The sequence below is a fragment of the Cyrtonyx montezumae genome, unplaced genomic scaffold (assembly GCF_038088225.1).
Source record: "Cyrtonyx montezumae isolate F1298 unplaced genomic scaffold, pur_monq_1.0 scaffold_51, whole genome shotgun sequence".
Taxonomy (NCBI): Eukaryota; Metazoa; Chordata; class Aves; order Galliformes; family Odontophoridae; genus Cyrtonyx; species Cyrtonyx montezumae.
Genome location: NW_027072058.1, coordinates 949,129 through 968,846, shown reverse-complemented (window position 1 = coordinate 968,846; position 19,718 = coordinate 949,129). Strand labels below are relative to the sequence as shown.

General features: G+C 52.2%; 1 protein-coding gene across 1 annotated transcript in view; it reads left to right on the top strand.

The window, feature by feature from the left end:
* Window positions 1–19,418, top strand: part of INSR (insulin receptor) — a 33,471-nt gene extending 14,053 nt beyond the window's left edge. Inside the window, exons 3-21 of the mRNA XM_065748825.1 lie at window positions 2,334–2,649; window positions 4,430–4,575; window positions 4,868–5,012; window positions 5,245–5,459; window positions 7,715–7,841; window positions 8,460–8,710; window positions 8,866–9,033; window positions 9,720–9,921; window positions 13,407–13,678; window positions 13,950–14,092; window positions 14,685–14,844; window positions 15,150–15,249; window positions 15,496–15,563; window positions 15,680–15,909; window positions 16,225–16,335; window positions 16,409–16,568; window positions 17,097–17,226; window positions 17,454–17,588; window positions 18,783–19,418. Coding sequence (XP_065604897.1) covers window positions 2,334–2,649; window positions 4,430–4,575; window positions 4,868–5,012; window positions 5,245–5,459; window positions 7,715–7,841; window positions 8,460–8,710; window positions 8,866–9,033; window positions 9,720–9,921; window positions 13,407–13,678; window positions 13,950–14,092; window positions 14,685–14,844; window positions 15,150–15,249; window positions 15,496–15,563; window positions 15,680–15,909; window positions 16,225–16,335; window positions 16,409–16,568; window positions 17,097–17,226; window positions 17,454–17,588; window positions 18,783–19,137 — 3,434 coding nt within the window. The 3' untranslated portion in view covers window positions 19,138–19,418. The remainder of the gene's footprint in view (window positions 1–2,333; window positions 2,650–4,429; window positions 4,576–4,867; window positions 5,013–5,244; window positions 5,460–7,714; window positions 7,842–8,459; window positions 8,711–8,865; window positions 9,034–9,719; window positions 9,922–13,406; window positions 13,679–13,949; window positions 14,093–14,684; window positions 14,845–15,149; window positions 15,250–15,495; window positions 15,564–15,679; window positions 15,910–16,224; window positions 16,336–16,408; window positions 16,569–17,096; window positions 17,227–17,453; window positions 17,589–18,782) is intronic.
* Window positions 19,419–19,718: the final 300 nt, after the last annotated feature.

Genomic DNA, 19,718 nt, shown 5'->3' with positions numbered 1-19,718 from the left:
TCCCTGCTCACAAACAAGCAGGTCATCGTGAGTGCAAAAACAGAGTTGTGAGACAATCCCAAGCGCTGCTGTGTGCCTGGCTGAGCTGGGAGCTCGTGGTGGCTCAGTTGGGTTGGCTTTGAGAAGCCATGAAGTGATCCGGTTTGCCCGCAGGGGAAGCGCAGCTCTCCCAGGGTGGCTCGGTTTATTTTACTGTGGCCGTTCTCCCGGTTGTGTTTTGTTAGCAGCGAGCACCGAATGAGACCAGATGCAAATGCTGGTAACCACACCTCAATGTTCAGGTGGTGTTCGTGGGCTGGACAGCCCAGCACTGCTCTCCTTCCTGCTGAGCGTGGATCCACAGCTGCTCGTGCTGCTGTGCTCATGGTTCGGTGTTGTGCTCCCACCTGAGGCCCGGGAGGGAGGGCTGTGCAGGTGGGAATTCCTTTGCACTGACTCTGCTGCCTCCGTCCCCCTTCGCTGGGCCTCAGCTGTGCACAGAAGTGCCCGCCCGGATCTGCAGCCAGAATGCTCTGCGTGGTGTCCCAGCACTGCAGAGCTGCTGGTTAAACATTGATCCGTTGGGGCCCACGCTCCCCCGGCCCAGCACAGAGATGCTGCCCTCCTCCCGGGGCAGGGGCTGGAAGGCCACGAGTGAGAGCCAGGGGATCCCAGAGGGGTTTTATTCGGGTGCTTGAAGAATGTGGTGCAGGGTGTGTGTGCTTGGGTGGGAGAGCACGGCACCTGGTCGGCTCTGTGGTCCCATGCGGTTGCACAGAGCAGCGACTGATGATTTATGGGGAGCACGATGGGGGGAACAGCAGCATTGCCTTGGCTGCGTGGCTGTCTTCGAGCTGTCTTTCACACATCAGAGCTCTCAGAGCAGGAAGGAGAGAAACATCCAGAGCAACTGAAGCGTAGTTCAGCTGTGCCTTGGACAGTCCTTCAGAGCTGGGAGTTCGGGTGGGCTCTGCCCTGTGAATGTGTGCAGCTGAGTTGAAGGATCTGTGAGTGAGCACAGCACGTTGCAGATGGGTTTCCATTGCAAACAGAGCTGTTGTGGCATCGGGCAGAGGAGGTGCTCCGTGTCACCCCGACTTTTGCGCCAGGGACAGTTTCCCAAAGTGCTGTCCCCCAGTGCCGTGAGCACCGACTGCTGCTGCCCATGGGCCCCGGGGGAGGTGAGCTCTGCAGGGGTGAGCAATTGCTCAGGCTGCTCCTTCCCCCTCCCCAGTCAGCCCTGAGATTTCAGCCCACAATCAGTGTGTTTGATAGTTGTTTTGGACAAAACTCTGGAATTCTCTGTCTGCGTTCTCCTGTTGCCAGTATCTAATAAACTGCAGCCGTGACATCTGCTGCCAGACAGAGCTGTGTCCGTGGCCTCGTAAGGAGCACAGAACTGATGGTTCGGAACGAGGCCGTCCCTCTGCTTGGTCTGCTCCGGGTACCACCTGCACCCTGCCCCTGCCATCCTTGGCCATTTCTAAGTGAGGAGGTCACAAGAGAAGACCGAGCACTCAGAAGGGCGAGAGCTCTGCACAGACAGTGAATCTGGGAGGCCCTCTGTGCTTTGTCTGAGCGGGCGGATCTGGGGGATGCACAGTGCAGTACCTGCGGTAGGGGAGCAGCAGATGTTTGGGGTCAGACCGACCTTGGGACGCAGCTCTGGCTGCAGCCAGCTCCTATTTTTTGAAGGATTCGTTGGCTCTGATGAAGCAGAGGTTGCTCATCCACGCCGTCCCACCCACTGCTGCTCTTGGGCTGGCACCGGCTGCTCGGCCTGCTCAGTTGTGCAGCACCGCAGCACGGGCTTTGCTTCCCCGCTGCTCTGATGGGACCTCAGCAGCACTCCGTGCCACGGGACCGGCACGCTGAGTGCGTGCATGAGTCCATGGAGAGCTGGCACGAGTGTGCCAGGAGTTAAAAATAACACCGTGGTGCATCAGTGTGACTGCAGCCTCCCCTGAGTGAACCCCCCCAGCACAGAGCAGAGGGGAAATGAAGTGCTCACCCAGCGGCTGTGGGGCTGCAGGGAAGTGTTATAGGGGAGAGGGACCACAGAGAAGGGCAGAGAGGGGTCATAGAGGAAAGGAGGGGCTCCTTTATCTGTGTACAAAACAAAACCCAGTTTGCTTTCTTGGAAGATGAGCGTGAACGAAGTTGAAATGCCAGCACACCTCTAGGACGTTCTTAACATTTGCAGTCTGTGCTTGAGAAGTGCAGGTGAAGCAGCTGTGTGCTCCAGGACTGCCCCTTCCCAGGGAGAGCTGCTGGGGGCTGGGACGGCGCGTGCCCACTGCTGGGGCTGTGCCGGTCCCCTGCAGCACTCAGCTTTGTCCCCTCTCACTCTGCAGTTTGCCCACCCGCCTGCAAGTCCCAGGGCTGCACCTCGGACGGGCAGTGCTGTCACAGTGAGTGCCTGGGGGACTGCACGGAGCCCAACAACGCGGAGCGGTGCGTGGCTTGCCGCAACTTCTACCTGGACGGGACGTGCGTGGAGACGTGCCCGCCCGGGCACTACCGCTTCGAGGGCTGGCGCTGCGTCACCTTCGGCTTCTGCCAGGAGCTGCACAACAAGTGCAGGAGCGCCCGCGAGTCGGGCTGCCACGTCATCCACAACAACGAGTGCGTCCACGAGTGCCCGTCGGGGTACATCATGAATTCCAGCAAGTAAGTGCGGGTGTGCAGGCGAGGGAGACGCTGCGGGATGGGTGCTGGGCCGCAGCTGGGTGCTGGGCTGCAGCTGGGTGCTGGGCTGCTGCTGGGTGCTGGGCCGCAGCTGGGTGCTGGGCCGCTGCTGGGTGCTGGGCCGCAGCTGGGTGCTGGGCCGCTGCTGGGTGCTGGGCTGCTGCTGGGTGCTGGGCTGCAGCTGGGTGCTGGGCTGCTGCTGGGTGCTGGGCCGCTGCTGGGTGCTGGGCCGCTGCTGGGTGCTGGGCCGCAGCTGGGTGCTGGGCCGCTGCTGGGTGCTGGGCCGCTGCTGGGTGCTGGGCCGCTGCTGGGTGCTGGGCTGCTGCTGGGTGCTGGGCTGCAGCTGGGTGCTGGGCTGCAGCTGGGTGCTGGGCTGCTGCTGGGTGCTGGGCTGCTGCTGGGTGCTGGGCTTCTATTTCTTGGGTTTGGAGGATATGTGGTCTGTTTCGAGACCAGGATTCTGTTTGAGTGTCTGTGACAATGACCTGGTCTACTTTAAGATGATTTGCAAACTAATGCCTTGCTAATTGAAGCCATTAGAAGCTGACAGGCTTACCTGCTATGTACCAAGAGTTTCTTCCTGGAAAAGTGGGAGAGGAAGGCTGTGTCCTCAGGTTGGAGGGGTCCTCCTGTAACCAAGGGGGGGTGGGAAATGGAGAACAGAGCGGCCTCAGCAGGCTGCGTGCCTTCCCCTGCAGTCAGCCCTCGGAGCAGGACACCTTGTTATTGAGTGCAACGGGGAGAAGTTGTGTCTAATCAAGACAGCGTAGCACGTTTTGATTGGGCCGTTCTTAGAATGTCTGTCCCTCATCCCCATAATTACTTTCATTGAGCAGATTCAGGCTGTGCCAGACAGAAATGCACAAACAACCGTAGCACAAGTCAAAGCAGGGAACAGCCACTGTGCTTGTTCCCAGGGCTTTTCAACAAAGGAATTACATAATTGATGTCACCGAGCTGTATATTGCTGAAAACTTTGTTGTTTGTCCCACAATAACATTATATATAGAGATGAGTCAGACTTCCTATGAATATCGGTAGCTTTGTGCTCCCGTGCATTTGCTCCTGCCGGAACAGTTTCGGGGAATTCACTCTGACAGAACTTTTTATTCCATTTCCTGTTTTGCTTTTCAAAAGAAGGAACCAGCAGCCCCCAAAGTAGATATGCTGTTGTGTAACAGCAGCCATCTCATCTCTCCTGTGCCTGTTCCAGGTTGCTGTCAGTGGGACCTCACTACAGTGGGCTTTTCCTGGAGCATTTAGTTCTCCAAATGAGTTGGAAACAAATTCTTGTGGTGTTATGACCAGGGCAAGCAGTCAACTTTCTTGCTGCTATTTAAGAAGCGTTTCCCCAGAGCACGAAGCACGTGTTGCTTGCCTTTTTCAATTCAACTCCATGCACAGTCCTTCATCAGAGGATTCCCAGATGAGCCAGCTCTGCTCGTTGGCGGATGCTCTTGGGATGGAGAGCAGACATTGGGTGTCTTGGTGTGGAGGCCCTGGGTTTGGGTAGCACTGTGCAGCATTGTGGTGGCCAGGGCACTCAGAACAGAGTTTGAAATGTGGGAATGACAGTTTTAAGAATAATCAGCAGTTATTGGAAGTTCCTCACAGCCGTGTGCTGCACACCTCGAGCGGATCCCACGCCATGTTATCAGGATGGTTCTGCTTTATTACTCTGCTTTGGAGAGCTGCTGGTGATGTCGCAGAGTATATTCTTCAAAGAGAACTTCATCTGCATTCTTGACCCTCTGTTTTTCAGCTTGCACTGCACTCCCTGTGCAGGGCCCTGTCCAAAGGTTTGTGACTATGGGAAAGAGAAGACTATTGATTCAGTGACGTCGGCACAGGAGCTCCGTGGCTGCACCGTTGTTAATGGAAGCTTGGTTATAAATATCCGTGGAGGAAGTAAGTTGTGCATGAAGAAGGGTGTAGGGAGCACTGGATGTCAGATCTGAATCTGACACCATCCATGACCTGGGGCGTTTCTTTTTTGCTTTGAGCACTTTGAATCTGAGAGAGAAGTAACTGCAAAGCGAAGGTCCTTCTCACGCTCACAAGGGGATTTTTTGCTGAGTGATTTTTGTAAGGTGTTTTGGGTTTACATAGAGTAGTTCAAATTGATTACTTTGGGGATCTGATATTGGTGTGCTCCTCCTTCATTATCAGAAAACTAAAACTGATGTTTTCCTCTCCCTAGATAACATAGCAGCTGAGCTAGAAGCGAATCTTGGCTTGATAGAAGAAATCTCAGGTTACCTAAAAATCCGCCGGTCTTACGCCTTGGTTTCTCTTTCTTTCTTTCGTAAACTACATCTGATTAGAGGAGAAACCTTAGAAGCTGGGTGAGTTCTTTCAAAAGATATCTGATTTCACTACGTTGAAGTGTCGGGGGTGCCAGCACTATTCAGGGTGTTTTCTATTGAGAAACAATCCCTACGTTGTTTTTAAACATTCCTCTGCCTACCAGGGAGGACAGTTTGTATTGGTTTTATTTTGGTGTCTGGGGCAGGGGGTGGCACGTGGGAAGGGGCAGTTAGTGGATCCCCTACCAACATTTTCCTTCTCTGCTTTCAGAAATTACTCATTTTATGCCTTGGACAACCAGAATCTTCGCCAGCTCTGGGATTGGAGTAAACACAACCTCACGATAGCACGGGGCAAACTCTTCTTCCATTATAATCCCAAACTGTGTTTGTCAGAAATCCACAAGATGGAAGAGATCTCTGGGACTAAGGGGCGCCAGGAGAGGAACGACATAGCCCTGAAGACGAACGGTGACCAAGCCTCATGTAAGGAACTTTCAGAATGCATTGGCACTTGGATCATTTTCCTTTCCCTCTGTCTTTGCTGACCTCATGCTCTTAATGCCTCTCAGCCTAGCGTGTGATTTTTGTCCAGGGACTGTCCTTGTCCTTTTGGTAAAGCACCAGGCATGTGACTGGCCACTTGCTTGGACACTGCAGGGACACTGTCAGCGTGCCATGAGTAAAGCACTCCTGGGTGCTGCCTCTGGCCAGGAGTGCACCTTGCCAGCTTCGGTCCTCAGAAGTTTTCTCTTTGTGTGCTCAGCTGTGAGATTTTCAGGGCTGAGTGTATTGTTGTGTCTCTTCGAAGAGCTGAGCGCAACAAAGCCTCGGTCCAAACCAGGACCTTGTGTTACTGATGAGTGCTCAGTTAATTGTCTTCCTCTTCTTTTCCTGTGTGAACGCTGTGGAGGAGCTGGGTTTTCACCATGCCTGGAGCCATCTGAGGGGGTTGCTATGACACCTCTCAGCGAAATTTTTTCCACAATTTTTATTATGCTTCTCAGAGGTTTTTAAGCTAACAGTTTCCTTCAGTGACAGCAATAACCCACTGCCTGTATCAGCACAGCTGAAAAGCAGACAGGACTGGTACTTGGTGCTCTAACTAAAGGCATGCCACTGAAGGTGTAGTTTTGTAGACACATGTTTTGGCAGCAGTACTGCCATAAGTACTTCCCTCCTTTACTCTCAACCCTGCTGTTTGTTCCCATTCTGTGCCACGTGCAGTCCCCACTCCCTGTTGAAGCTGGTAACACATAGCTGGCTGCCTGGTGAACCAGATCATAGAGGTAATCTGGGGTGGCCATTTTTTGTCCATTTCTGCTTTGTTATTCTTGCCTTGGGTTCATGTCTCTGCTCTGATCTGCTGTGTAGCCTCACACGGTTTTAACTCGTACAGGAACAGGATCAAGTACAGGATGGTACAGTGCTGTTAGGGTTGGAAGAGACCTCTGAGGTCATCTCATCCAACCGTCAGGTGCTGACACAGGTTCGCCACCAAAACCCCCAGCACTGTTAAGCTGTGGATTCCGTGCCTTGCTCTCCTCACAGCTTGCATGCTCACATCATCCTGTGGCTGCACCGTTTCTCTGCATTCGGAGTCAGCACTGCTTCAGTTCTGTCCTTTCTGTTAAGCTGTGCAGCTGTTGGTGAACAAACCTAACAACTGAGTCGTTTTCCCAATCTGGTTTGCCACAGATCGACACACACAGGCCTGCCAGCACAGGGGGAGTGAGGAGCATAATGACTACCTACCTACAAACTGGCAGTCCCAGTGCAAAAACACACAGCCAGCCGCACCCTCGGGGCTATCAGAGGCAGCACAAGGAGCAAGCTGTCTGAAAAGGTCATCTCCTCCCTCGAGACAGCAGCGAGGCCCTCCCGCATGCGGGATGAGGCAGGACTTGGGGTTCAGGTCCAGCTCTCCTGTGGCATTGCAGCTCCTGGGCTGGCTGGTTGCTTTGTGCTGAAGGCAGCTGGACCACACGGTCACATTTCTGTGTGCCAGCTTTAACCCTGCCTCGCTGCACTGCTCTCTGTGCTGCCCCCACCTCAAACCACACGTTGCTGGTGTGTTTGGCTTCTTGATTTTATGGTTCAGCTCGAGTTTTCACATTGGCAGCATCCTGTTTACAAAAAAAAACAACCCAAAAACAACCAACTCCCAGACACAACACCGTGTTTGTTCTGGATGTGTGGACAGCGAAGTGAATGTTCTCCGTCCCGTGTGCAGCTACTGCAGGAGTGGCAAATCCTGTCAGGGCTGTGCAGTCTGTCCTTGGATATACCATATGGTAATGCTTCCCTTGAGAATCTGAACTCCACCCTTCTGCAGCTGCTTGTGGTCCTGTGCTGCTGTTTGCGAAGGGACCACGCTGCTCCTGGGCAAGGAGCTGCCTGCAGGAGCGGTGCAGACCCTATTACCAGCTCCACGTGTGTGCCTTATCAGGAATTTTAAAAGGCATTGCCCTTCCATTTCACACTTAGTAGAACTTAGTTCAGCTCTTTATAGGATTATTTTCATAAAACTGTAGGAAAATATTATCTGGCAGGAGCCTCAGCCCCTGGCTTAGGGCAGGGAGAGCACTGAATTCAGATAAGTTTTTAATGAGTAGTTCTCAATACAAACGTTCTCTTAGTTTTCCCTGGCGAACAGAAAGTTCTGAAATACTGGAAAAACAGAAAACTTTCTTTTTCCTCTTAGCATGAACAAAATTATTGTCGCTTCTGTTTTGTTACAGGTGAAAATGAATTGCTGAAGTTTTCTTCCATTAGAACATCTCATGACAAGATCCTGTTGAAGTGGGAGCCCTATTGGCCTCCTGATTTCCGTGACCTCCTGGGATTTATGCTGTTCTACAAAGAAGCGTAAGTGGCAGCTCAGGGAGAGGGGAACTCCAGCAACCATGGTTGGGCTACAAAACAAAAGCTGTGCTGGGCTTCCACAAATGACATTTGGCATCGAAGAGTGGATATTAAGACTGCTGTGGTCATAGCTAATTAGGAGTCAGACCGTCACAGAGACCACACTCAAGTTTCCAATGTTGCCCTTTTGTCTAAGTGCTAATTAAGTTCCCTGACTCAACTGAGTTGTATAAAGTCAAAATCCCTCATTTAGGAGCAACCCCAACATCAGTTGTTCCAGCAGTGCATACTCTGACCATCTCCCCACTGTCTCCAGAGTTATTTATTCCCCTTTAGGTGGGAAACAATGTTTTAAAAATCAGTTTTGCCAGCCTGGTTATGTGCAGCTGAAAATAATTAGCTGAGATTGAGCTGATGTGGACTGTGTGTGGAGCAGTACCCGATGCGTGGTGCTGGCAGGAGGAGGGTTGCAAAGCTCCCCACGCTTTTATTTCCAGAGTACACAGGATGAGATAATTAGAATTTATCCCAAGGATAAGGGATGTCTTCAGGAGTCAACGCCTCCAAAAGCTCGACGTCAGGATGCTGTTAATTCGAGGCACTTTTCTGTTTGTTTTTAAGTCCGTACCAAAACGTGACGGAGTTCGACGGGCAGGATGCGTGCGGCTCCAACAGCTGGACGGTCGTGGACGTGGACCCTCCGCCGCGCTCCAACGAGCCCAAGGCCCAGGCCCAGCCGGGCTGGCTGCTGCGGGGCTTGAAGCCGTGGACGCAGTACGCCGTGTTTGTTAAAACTCTGGTCACCTTCTCAGACGAACGAAGGACGTACGGTGCGAAGAGTGAGATCATCTACGTCCAGACCAACGCTACAGGTCAGTGTCAGTAACGCTGCACCGCGGCTGGCTTGTGGCTGGTGCTCACGGCTGTGGCTGCCGTGTCCCGCCGCTGCTCCGTGGGAACGGGAACTCGCTCGCCGAGCTGTCGCGCTGCGGTGGAGGTGACCTCTGTCTCTTTTCCACCCGCACAGTTCCGTCAGTCCCGTTAGATCCGATTTCTGTTTCCAACTCTTCGTCCCAAATCATCCTGAAGTGGAAGCCGCCCTCGGAGCCCAACGGCAACATCACGCACTACCTGGTGTTCTGGCAGCAGCAGGCAGAAGACAGTGAGCTTTATGAACTCGATTACTGCTTAAAGGGTGAGCTCCAGTCCTCGCTCCGTGTGCCCCTTTCAGGCCTTCCAGATGGTGGAGCTGTCTCAGCATTTATGGGGATTTTTCACACACTCTGGAGATGCTGTGGTGCATTTCTGTTCACGAAACAGCTTTGAGACACAGCTGTGGTTTCCCCCGTTCAGTTGCTTTTGCCTTAGTCACTATTGCCAAGTCATGCAAAGGATCCTCAAAACCTTTTTTTCACAAAGAATTTAAGTGTATGTATATTTTGATCTCCCTTCTGCACTCGTTCTTTTTGAACTGAGCTGCAAGTTCAATGTCAGCTGTGGAGAAGCGAGGTAAGACATTGCAGCACTTCTGGAGATCAGCGGCCGAGTTAATTTTTGAAGGTGCTTTGTGCCTTAGGGTGTGGAGTGCTTTCAGGATTCAGAGCTCCACTGAGAACTCCCAGAGTCCACTGCCACGTGCTCCCAAACTGAGGGGAGCAGGGGTAGAGCTCTGGCAACAGTGACATCTGAGCTTCATTTCAGAGTCAGCACAGATTTGAATCAAAGCCCTGTCATCAGAGAGGGAATGTGACCCTAGATATGAAAGTGTGGGAGGCAGAATGCGCATGAATCTTGTGTGTGCTCATTTTGGATCTTGGTAGGATCAAACATCTACTTCTGGCATGCCAAGCATGAGCGATAGTAACACTGTTTTGTCCATAGGATTGAAACTGCCCTCCAGGACGTGGTCTCCTCCTTTTGAATCTGAAGACCCTCAGAAGTATAACCAAAGTGAAAGCGAGGATGTCAGTGGAGAATGCTGTTCCTGTCCTAAAACCGACTCTCAGATCCAGAAGGAGTTGGAGGAGTCTGCTTTCCGCAAGACGTTCGAGAACTACCTTCACAACGAGGTGTTCGTCCCCAGGTGGGAGCAGCAGCAAGCACTGCGCAGTGTGGGGTGGGGAGCTGGGCACTGCTGCTGCTGAGGGATTGGAAGAGCACACTCTGTTTCCTCTCTCCAAATTCTCTCAGCTTCAGATTAAAGGGAGAATCCTCCACAAATAGCTGAAGCCCTGTAGCTTTCTCTCTAAGTCGTGTGGTGCCAAAAATTGCCATTTTTTTTCTGTCTTAAAATGTCGTGGCCTCACTTTTCATCCCTTGGAAAAGAAAGGAAAAGAAAAAGGGAAGTGTACCACGCCACAGCCTGCTCCTTCAGCGCAGTATTTGCGGTCTCCCTTGTGCTTAGTGTGGGAAATACCTCCAATACCATGAGGAATGCAACTGCTGTGGGTGGTGAATGTCCTGTTTTGAATGGCACACACGGTGTCACATTAAGTGGTGTTGAATGTCTTCACACTTCATATGCAACTTACAGAGGGAGCACTGGGAATCAGGTTAGTCCGTAGTGATTTACTCTTCACTGTCAGGTATTCTGTGCTCTAAAGTTCTTCTCTGCTTCCTGCCCTTAGCTTTTAAATGTTTATTTGCAGCTGCCTGACAAAAGCTACCCTACTGCACTGAGTTCTGTTTATTACTTGAGTGTATTCCTCTTCTCTGGGGTCTGACGTGGTGCCTGCAGTTGTCACATCACTCCTTTCAGTGCTGATCAGAAGGACGAGTGTCAGTGCCGGGACATTCTGTGTTTAAGAGCACAGGGGAAGCAAGCTGTGTGCAAAGCCACAGATTTTTAGGCAGATAATTCTGACAATCTGATTTCTTTTTTTTTTTTCTTTTCTTTTTGTTTTATTTTAACTTTACTATACAGCCAGCCCAGGATGCTTCTCAGGCCAGTTTCTGGGGTATGTATTTTGGGAAGAAACCAATCACCAGGATGTGCCACCTTGTCAGCCTGCTAAGGAAGAAACCTCTACAGCCCCTAGGCCAATTAATATTTTAAAAGCAAACTCTTCAAGTTATGAGCAAGCAGTAACAGTACTGTTCTGCTGACATGCATCCTGCGTGTCCTTTCTGACAGGTTTCAGGCTGTGGCAGTGTGGATTAGAATTGTTTTTTCTGTGCATAACACACCTGTGGCCTGAGCCTGACAGCTGAACATGGAGTGACCTTTCTCACGATGCTCCACTGTGTGGCCTCCCCTTGACATGAGAGCCTGTGGCCATGGGGAGGAAGCACAGAGATGGGGCCAGCAGGGAGCAGAGGGCTGCAGGGCTGCAGGACAGCTGAGAAATCACTCCCCTAACATCTCACAGAACTGCAGAATGATTTGGGGTGGAAGGGTCTCCAAGGATGGGGTGTTCATCACCTCTCTGGGCAACCTGTGCCAATGCTTCGCCACCCTCACTGTAAAGAGCTCTGTCCTTATATCCAGTCTAAGTCTCCCCTCTTTTAGCATGAAACCATTTCCCCTTGTACTGCTTTTCCTCCTCCGTAAGCACAGCTAACTGGCTGCTCTAATCACAAGTCCTGTGGGTACATTTGTTCTGGCAAGGCAGACTACAAGTGTCCAAATGCTCTGTGCCATACCCACCTTCCCAGTCAGAGCTACTGGGTACCTCTGCACCACGTGCTTTGTGACCTCCCTTTGCAGCTGAACAAAGTGGCCATCAGCACCTGATGCTTTGTTTCTTCTTTCCTGTGTTATTTGCTCTTATCTTGGGCCACGTTTTGCACAGATTGGAGCGGAAGGGCCATGAAAAGCTGCCCAGGTTGCCCAGGGATGCTGGGGAGCCTCCATCCCTGGAGGAATTGCAGCTGGATGCCCTGAGCAGCGTGCTGCAGCTGCCCCGCTGTGCAGGAGCTCATTGCAGGTGCTTTGCAGCCTCAGGAGCTCCGTGGCTCTGTGGAAAGCGTGGAAAGGTTTCAAAAGTAATAAAAGTCCTGAGAGGCAGAGGGGAAGTAACTGGCTGCTGTTCAGGATGTATTTTTGTGTCTGCTCTCAACCATCACTACTGAAGAAGTAGCGTCGCTCTTCTCTCTGTCCCTGTCCTTCTGTTCAGTCTCTGTCACACACTTCTGCCATTGCAAATATTAGTGAGCTACAGAGTGAGTGAGGTCTGGGAAAGGACTTGGATTAAAAGCAGCTTTCTTCTGTTTTTCCTCATCCAATGCCATCCATGGTATGGACAGACACACGACCTCTTGTGCCGGCGCAGGGGAAGGCGAGCTGGCAGCAGCAGCAGCCTATGCTAGGTCTGGGTGTGCAGAAAAGAGGATTTGGCAAGAAAATAACTGCAGACCCGGGCTGATGAGTGAGGGAAGATCTGGGTTTACAGCTTCTGTTGTTTTCCTGTGTTGCGTCAGTGATCAGATAACTGTTGTACTTGTGAAAAACAGAGTCCCCTTGAGCAGGAGGAGCAGCTGAACGCACACGTTGTAAGCAGCAGTGTGCAGCTCTGCTGTGAGCAGGGAGGAGGGGGCCTGGGCTCTGCCCTCTGCCCCATTGTTGGGGGGCACTGCTCAGAATGACGCGCACTGAGGTAACAGCAGCTCCAGGACGGTGCCTCTGGAGTTAATTAGTAATGGGAGGGAGAGAAAATGGAAAGCTGGACTGCACCCTGCTGACCGTGCAGTGTCATCCCCAGGTGGATGAGTAGTGTGCACTCAATTCCTTCTGTGCGTCCAAGTCCTGTGGTGGGTTCACCGTGTGGTTGGAGCCTGGCGTTCCTGGTGGTCCTCTTCTCACCTTTGTTCCTTCTGTTTCCAAGAAAGTGGCATTTCAGAGCAGCTCCTAATTCTGCTGGATTGATGCTGTGTTTGCTGATGGTGCTGGTGTCGTGCTGTGCAGCAGCTTGGTGTGCTCACTGCTGCTCCTGTTCTTACAGCAGCAAGGAATTGATTTTCAGACCGAAGTGCACAATTTGAGGAGCGATATTCGGTTCACACACAGCACAGCCTGTGCCTACTCTGAATCTGTGCCTTATGCTTTGCTCTGCTGAAGAGAACTGGATGGATTTTGTCTTAGGAAAAGGTTTACATTGCCTAAGTGGACAAATTCAGACCAGAGGTCCAGGACAGCACGTGTGCAGCAGCGAGCTGTGCCTCTTTGCTTTATAAGCACAACTTCATGACACTTGGAGGGTCGGCAGAGCTGGGGGCTGTGGGATGACCTCGTCTGCTCACAGCTGAGTGTGGAGATGAGCTCCCAGGCACTGCAGCAGTGCGGGGTGTGCTGGGCAGCAGTGCTCTGTGCCATGGGGAGATCCTCCCAATCCCTTCGAGGTGGGCTTTCCCTGTGTGCAGAGCTGTGCTCGGGGACGTCAGTGTGTGCATTACAGGGGCTCAGGTGGACTCCTCGCGTAGAAAACAAAACCAGAAAGTCTGGAATTTCTTTGTTTCATGGCAAACATGGGTCTTCAGTTGCACTCTGAGCCATCCTGTTTTAGCTGTTTATTCTCAGATGGATATCTTCGTTTCGGACATAACAAATAACGTTGTCATGTGGTTTTATAGGCCATCGAGAAAGCGAAGGGACCTGGGCTCCATGGCAAACGCCACCGTGGTGATCCCCACCATCGCCTCCTCTCCAAACTCTTCCTCAGCCGCATCTGAGAGTGCAGAGGAGCAGAAACCCTTTGAAAAAGTGAAGTCCAAGGAGTCCCTGGTGATCTCGGGGCTGCGGCACTTCACGGGGTACCGCATTGAGCTGCACGCGTGTAACCACGACGCTCAGGAATCCCGCTGCAGCGTTGCAGCTTATGTCAGTGCCAGGACCATGCCAGAAGGTAATTAGCTTGATGAGCTTTGCTTTGGGTGGGTGCCTGTTCCAAAGTGCTGTGTTTCCTAGGAGCACCAGCTGCAGAAATACAGAACCGTAGAATGGTTCAGGGTGGAAAAGATCACTGAGATCCTCTGTTCCACCTGCTGACCCATTGCATCGTGGAGGATTGGTGCCCTCTATTTCCTGATGGGAAAAGACAATGAATGAAGTTTTGTCAGTTTTGTGTCTCGAAAAAGGTGTGAAATAAATGTCATTAATTGCGACCTTGCTTTTAGCTAAGGCAGATGACATTGTTGGTCCAGTCACCCATGAACTGGTTGAAAAAAACACTGTGCATTTGAAGTGGCAGGAACCCAAGGAGCCCAATGGCCTCATCGTGCTGTACGAAGTGAACTACGGACGTCTGGGGGAAGCAGAGGTGAGGATTTGCTCTTGTTCCTTCACACAGCACACTTGGGAAGCAGCCCTGTGCCTCTCCACACGACGGTGGCTGCGCTGTGGTGGAGTGGGAGGCTGCCCATGGGTGAGAGCTGGGAGCTGCTCGTGGGGGGACCTCTGCTTGTCTCCAGGCTCTCCTTTTCCCTCGGCACACACCTCCCATGCCATCACAAGACGTGGTGAGGTGTTCTCTCTGATATCTAATTTGCTAACATTCTGTATGGACTTTTTCTTTGCAATTTTATCGCACAGAAGGTCAGAAACTAGGTGTGTTTAAATTGCTTAGGGAAGTTAGGGAAGCACTGAACAGTAAGAGAGCTGTGGGCACCGTGCAGGTGGAGCACTGCCAGCTGAGCTTGGGTTTCAGGGCTGAGGTCTGGTACAGCAATGGCACACGTCTGTGTAATCCGAACTACTGCACTGTAAAATGCAAATCCAGGGCAGACCGCTATCGGAAAAGTCCTGAGCATGTGAAAACCCTATTTGTGTACATTTGCTCATCGAGGAGGAGAGGAAGAAATGCAGTGTCCTGTTACAGAGCTGCAGCTCTCTGCCCTTCCCTCCTCCTGCAGGAAGCACACTACTGCGTCTCCCGTAAGCACTTTGCCAGCGAGCAGGGCTGCAAGCTGCGCGGGCTGCAGCCCGGGAACTACAGCGTCCGGATTCGAGCCACATCACTAGCTGGGAACGGCTCCTGGACAGAGCCCACCTACTTCTACGTGGCTGATTACTGTGAGTGCTGCCTTCTTTCTCGGCGTTTTAACCTCGATAGGAGCCCAGATCACTGCTGGAAGCACGCAGTGCCCAGGGAGCTGCGGAGGCTCACGAAGTGCTTACCGGTACACCTACTTCCAGTACGGCAGGAATGGTCAGCAGTGTCTGTTCTCTTAATTCGGGTGTTGAGCAGCAGTTTGAGCTCCTGTTCCAATCCGTGGTCCCTCCTCCAGTTTTGTGTTCACCCCTGTTTGTTGAAGGCAGAGGTTGTATTGCGTTTTGAGACCCGTGTTAACACCTCCAACTCTCTCTTTCTCCCTTAGTGAATGCTCAGCCTAATATTGCTGTTATAATTGTTCCGATTATTTTTGCCATAATCATTGCTGGGATTATTGGAGCTGCGTACGTGCTCGTGAGGAAGAGGTGAGTGCACTGTTTTATCCGAAGCAAAACTTTCATCCAAAGATTCTCTTCCTTTGTTGGAAGGAACTCGGTGTTTATTTCCTAACTTAGATGGTGATGTAACTTAAGTTTAGGAAATGTTTTTGTGTGTTTGCAAATCGGGATAGCTGCTGTTTGTTGCACTCTGTGGGAATTAATCAGAAGTCCTTCAGTCCAAACGTGTCCAAGGCTGCAGCGTGTCATAACCAGCTCGTGTCCCTCTTCCAGACAAACCGAAGGACCAACTGGGCCACTCTACGCGTCCTCTAACCCCGAATACCTCAGTGCCAGTGATGGTAAGAGCGAGGAGGGCTCCTGGGCCCTCTTTCTGTGCGGGGATCTTTCAGACCTGCAGTGCTGTGCAGCAGTGCCCTTCAGAAGACGCTCAACCCACCCGTGTCTCTCCTGGCAGTCTACGTTCCCGACGAGTGGGAGGTCCCACGGGACAAGATCACGCTGCTCCGCGAGCTGGGCCAGGGCTCCTTCGGGATGGTGTACGAGGGCATCGCCAAGGACATCGTGAAGGGAGAGCCGGAGACGCGCGTGGCTGTGAAGACGGTGAACGAGTCGGCCAGCCTGCGTGAGCGCATCGAGTTCCTCAACGAGGCCTCCGTGATGAAGGGCTTCAGCTGCCACCACGTGGTAAGCGGCGCCGGTCGCAGCTCAGAGCCTCCCATCCTGTAGTATTTCTGTAATGCCTTGAAGGCTTGATGTTGCACTTAATCAAAGCAGCCTTCCCGCTGAAGTGGTCTATGAGGAGAGCTAGGATTTTTCCACGTCGTATTTTATAAAGCACGTGAACCTGTTTGCGTCACTTCCCCATGGCTGTGTCAGGTGTGCTCAGCCCGGCAGGGCCCTGGCTGCTGCTGGTGGCTGTGTCCTCACTCCCTGTTGTCACAGCCAGGCTCTGCCCCATGTGCCCTTACTCAGTCCTGATGGAACTTCCTTCTTTTCCAGGTTCGCCTCCTCGGGGTGGTCTCCAAGGGCCAGCCCACTCTGGTGGTCATGGAGTTAATGGCACATGGGGACTTGAAAAGTTACCTCCGCTCTCTGCGACCCGATGCTGAGGTACCGACGGGAGCGGTGTGTGGTGACACGGAGCAGCTCGGTTGGTGTTTTAACACAGCTTTGTTTGCTGCAGAATAACCCCGGTCGTCCACCACCGACGCTGAGGGAGATGATCCAGATGGCTGCAGAGATCGCCGATGGCATGGCCTATCTGAATGCCAAGAAGTTTGTTCACAGAGACCTGGCAGCTCGGAACTGCATGGTTGCAGAGGACTTCACTGTAAAAATTGGAGGTATTCAGTTCACGGTCAGAAGATAATTCTGGGGGTCATACTTGGGATGTGTGTGGAGCCCAGGCCCAGTCCTTGCAGGTGTCCAAGGCCACGGATGGGCCCTGGGCAGCCTGAGCTGGTGGGGCACCCACAGCAGAGCTGGAATGGGATGACCTTTAAGGTCCCTTCCAACCTGAGCCATCCTGTGATAAACACAGGTGATTTCCTCTGGTTGCCTTTGGAAATGAAGCCAACTTCATTTTTCTTTCTTGTAAAAGAATTGTATGGACTTCAGTAAGAACATTGTCCCCCTCAAGGCCAGAGCAGCTTGTTTAACCATCCTCTACCCAAAAAACGTTCACTGCCTTTTCCACCTGAGCTGCGTGGGCTCATCTCACTGTTCTTTGCTTTCATGAGAATGATAACAGAGAAGGTGCTGGGCACAACGAGCCACGCGCTGCTAATCCTGACACTAGTGTCAAGGGACGGTGTACAGTGAAAGCAGCGTGGAAGGAGAGACGTTGAACTCACGTGCATTGCTTTTCTCAGACTTTGGCATGACCAGAGATATCTACGAGACGGATTATTACCGGAAGGGGGGGAAGGGACTGCTGCCCGTGCGGTGGATGGCGCCCGAATCGCTGAAGGACGGCGTCTTCACGACGTACTCTGATGTGTGGTGAGTGGCACTCGGTGGTCCCAGGGGGATCCTGGCTGGGAGCTCACTGTTCTTACACACGTGGTTTGAATTGTGAGTTGTTGTCTGCGGAGTGTGGGCAGAACACGACGTTGTTTCGAAACCTTTTTCTTAAAGTGCTGTGATCTTTGAGCGTGTGTGTTCTCCAAACGTGACTCACTCGTACATCTCCGGAATGTTTCTTACCAGGAGTCTTGTTTCTTGCTTAGGTCATTTGGTGTTGTCCTTTGGGAAATAAGCAGCTTAGCAGAGCAGCCCTATCAGGGACTCTCCAACGAGCAGGTGCTGAAGTTTGTGATGGATGGAGGATACCTGGATCAGCCTGACAACTGCCCGGAGAGACTGTAAGTAGTGGAGCAGGTGCCAGTCAACAGACCTGCACCCAACGGGTGAAGTGCAGTGCAGGCAGCCCCACAGGTGGCATTTCTGACCCACTTCTCTCCTGGGGAGAAACAAAGCAGAATTTAGTGAGCCACCTCTCACAGACACTAAATCAAAGCATCCTTAGTGAGCCCAGCCCTTGGCACTACAAGGGGAAATCAGACCAGCCTGGGGCCGACATTGTGAGCACAGGAGCTGGAGAAAATGAAATTCAGAGCGCAGGAAAAGCTCAGCATGCAAGTAAGCATTGCATCAACAACCCTGAAAGAGGACGCTGTCTAGAGACAGGGTGCAAGGCTGCCCCCAAAGAGGATGACAGACTGCAACCAGGCGTTCTCATGTATGGGGTTAGGGGTTACTGTCCCCCCTCTGCTCGTGACACCCATGGGCTGACAGTGACTGCATCCCCTGACCAGACCCAGATGCTCCTGAAGCTGCTGCTGTCAGAGTGTTTGAGAAGAATCCTGTTAGTAAGTGCTCAGCCTGAGAAGGGTGTTGGGCCAGGAGGGTGCAAGGAGCCCCTGGAGCAGCGTGCTGTGCCAATAGTAGCTCCCTGTTCCCAGCAGCCTCTTACAGCAGCTCCAGCGATGGCCAAAGCAGCACTCCCAGACTCAGAAATAAACATGTTTTGTGAGTGCCCTTATGAAAAAGCCCGCTGTCCTGGGGACGTGTTTCTCCTGGCTGTTGCAAACTCCAGTTTGAAACTATTTTTGTACCCAGGAGATTTGTAAGTTTGTTCTTGGTGATGCAGTAACACGTGACCTCTTGCTGCAGCCTTTCTTTTTGGGTGTGTTGTTGACCTCTGTCCTCTGTACGGCTTCCCCTTTTCTGCGAGGCTGTAGAAACTTTCAGGCTGAGTTAAAATTGAATGAATTAAAAGTTGTGAGATGGCTCTAAGAGCGTGCACATACGGAGTGCGCAGACTGTGCCCAGTTTCCTTTGGAAGCTGAGTCAAGAACAATGGAAGGAATTGGAAGGAATTTTTAATCTAGGCAGAAACAGAGAAAAAGCACTGAGAGGAAGAAGGGGGAAAATGGAGATGGGAGAGAGCCAAGGGCTCGGGGTGGGGAGAGGGGTCGGGGCGGTCCTGCTCTGTGTGCTTCTTCCCATAGCAGAATTGTTTCTTCCGTCCCTGACTCGTGTTCTCCCTCACGTAGGCACAACCTGATGCAGATGTGCTGGCAGTACAACCCCAAGATGCGGCCCACCTTCATTGAGATCATTGAGATGCTGAAGGAGGACTTGCACCCCAGCTTCCAAGAGGTTTCCTTCTTCTACAGCGAGGAGAACAAACCTCTGGAAACAGAGGAGTACGAGATGGACTTCGAGAACATGGAGAGCATTCCCCTCGATCCCTCCTCGTACACACAGAGGGACAAAGCCCTGGGGAGGGACAACGGGCCCTCCATGGCCCTCAAGGGGAACTACGAGGAGCACATACCCTACACTCACATGAACGGTGGCAAGAAGAACGGGCGGATCCTCTCCATGCCCAGGTCAAGTCCTTCCTAACGCCTCCTGTTGGCCCAAGGGCTGTGTCTGCTTTCCTCCCCTCCACAGATCTCAGGACTCTTTGTTATTGCTGCCACAGTGTATGACACACATCTACAAACTCTTCGGATTTTTAATCATCTTACGATTAATACTTTTTTTTCCCCTTTTTTGCCAAGTTGTCTGGCTGTCAGTGGACTTATCTGTGAACATAAATGGAAGAGGTTTCCATGGCTGCTCTCCTCTCTGTAACCATGGTTGCAAAACAGGAAACGACCGTGTCAGTTCGACTAAAGGAGGAGCATCTGCCAACAGAGACGTGAAATGTGCGGCGTCGGAGCTGCGGTGTAACGGTGCAGAACGAACCTCTGCAGGACAAAGCATTTCCAGGGCAGCCCCGGGCAGGCAGGTGTCCTCATCACTGCAGGGGAGGGTCACCACATCCTCACGTTGACCAAGAGCTGCTGCTTTCATACTTTTCTAATGGGTCGGAGCCCCGGGGTGCGTGCGCGTGTGCAGAATATCGATGTGGGGTGCATATGCGTAGCAAAATACACACTTCTTGTTTTGTACATAAGTTTTGTATGTTCTCACGGGAGCTT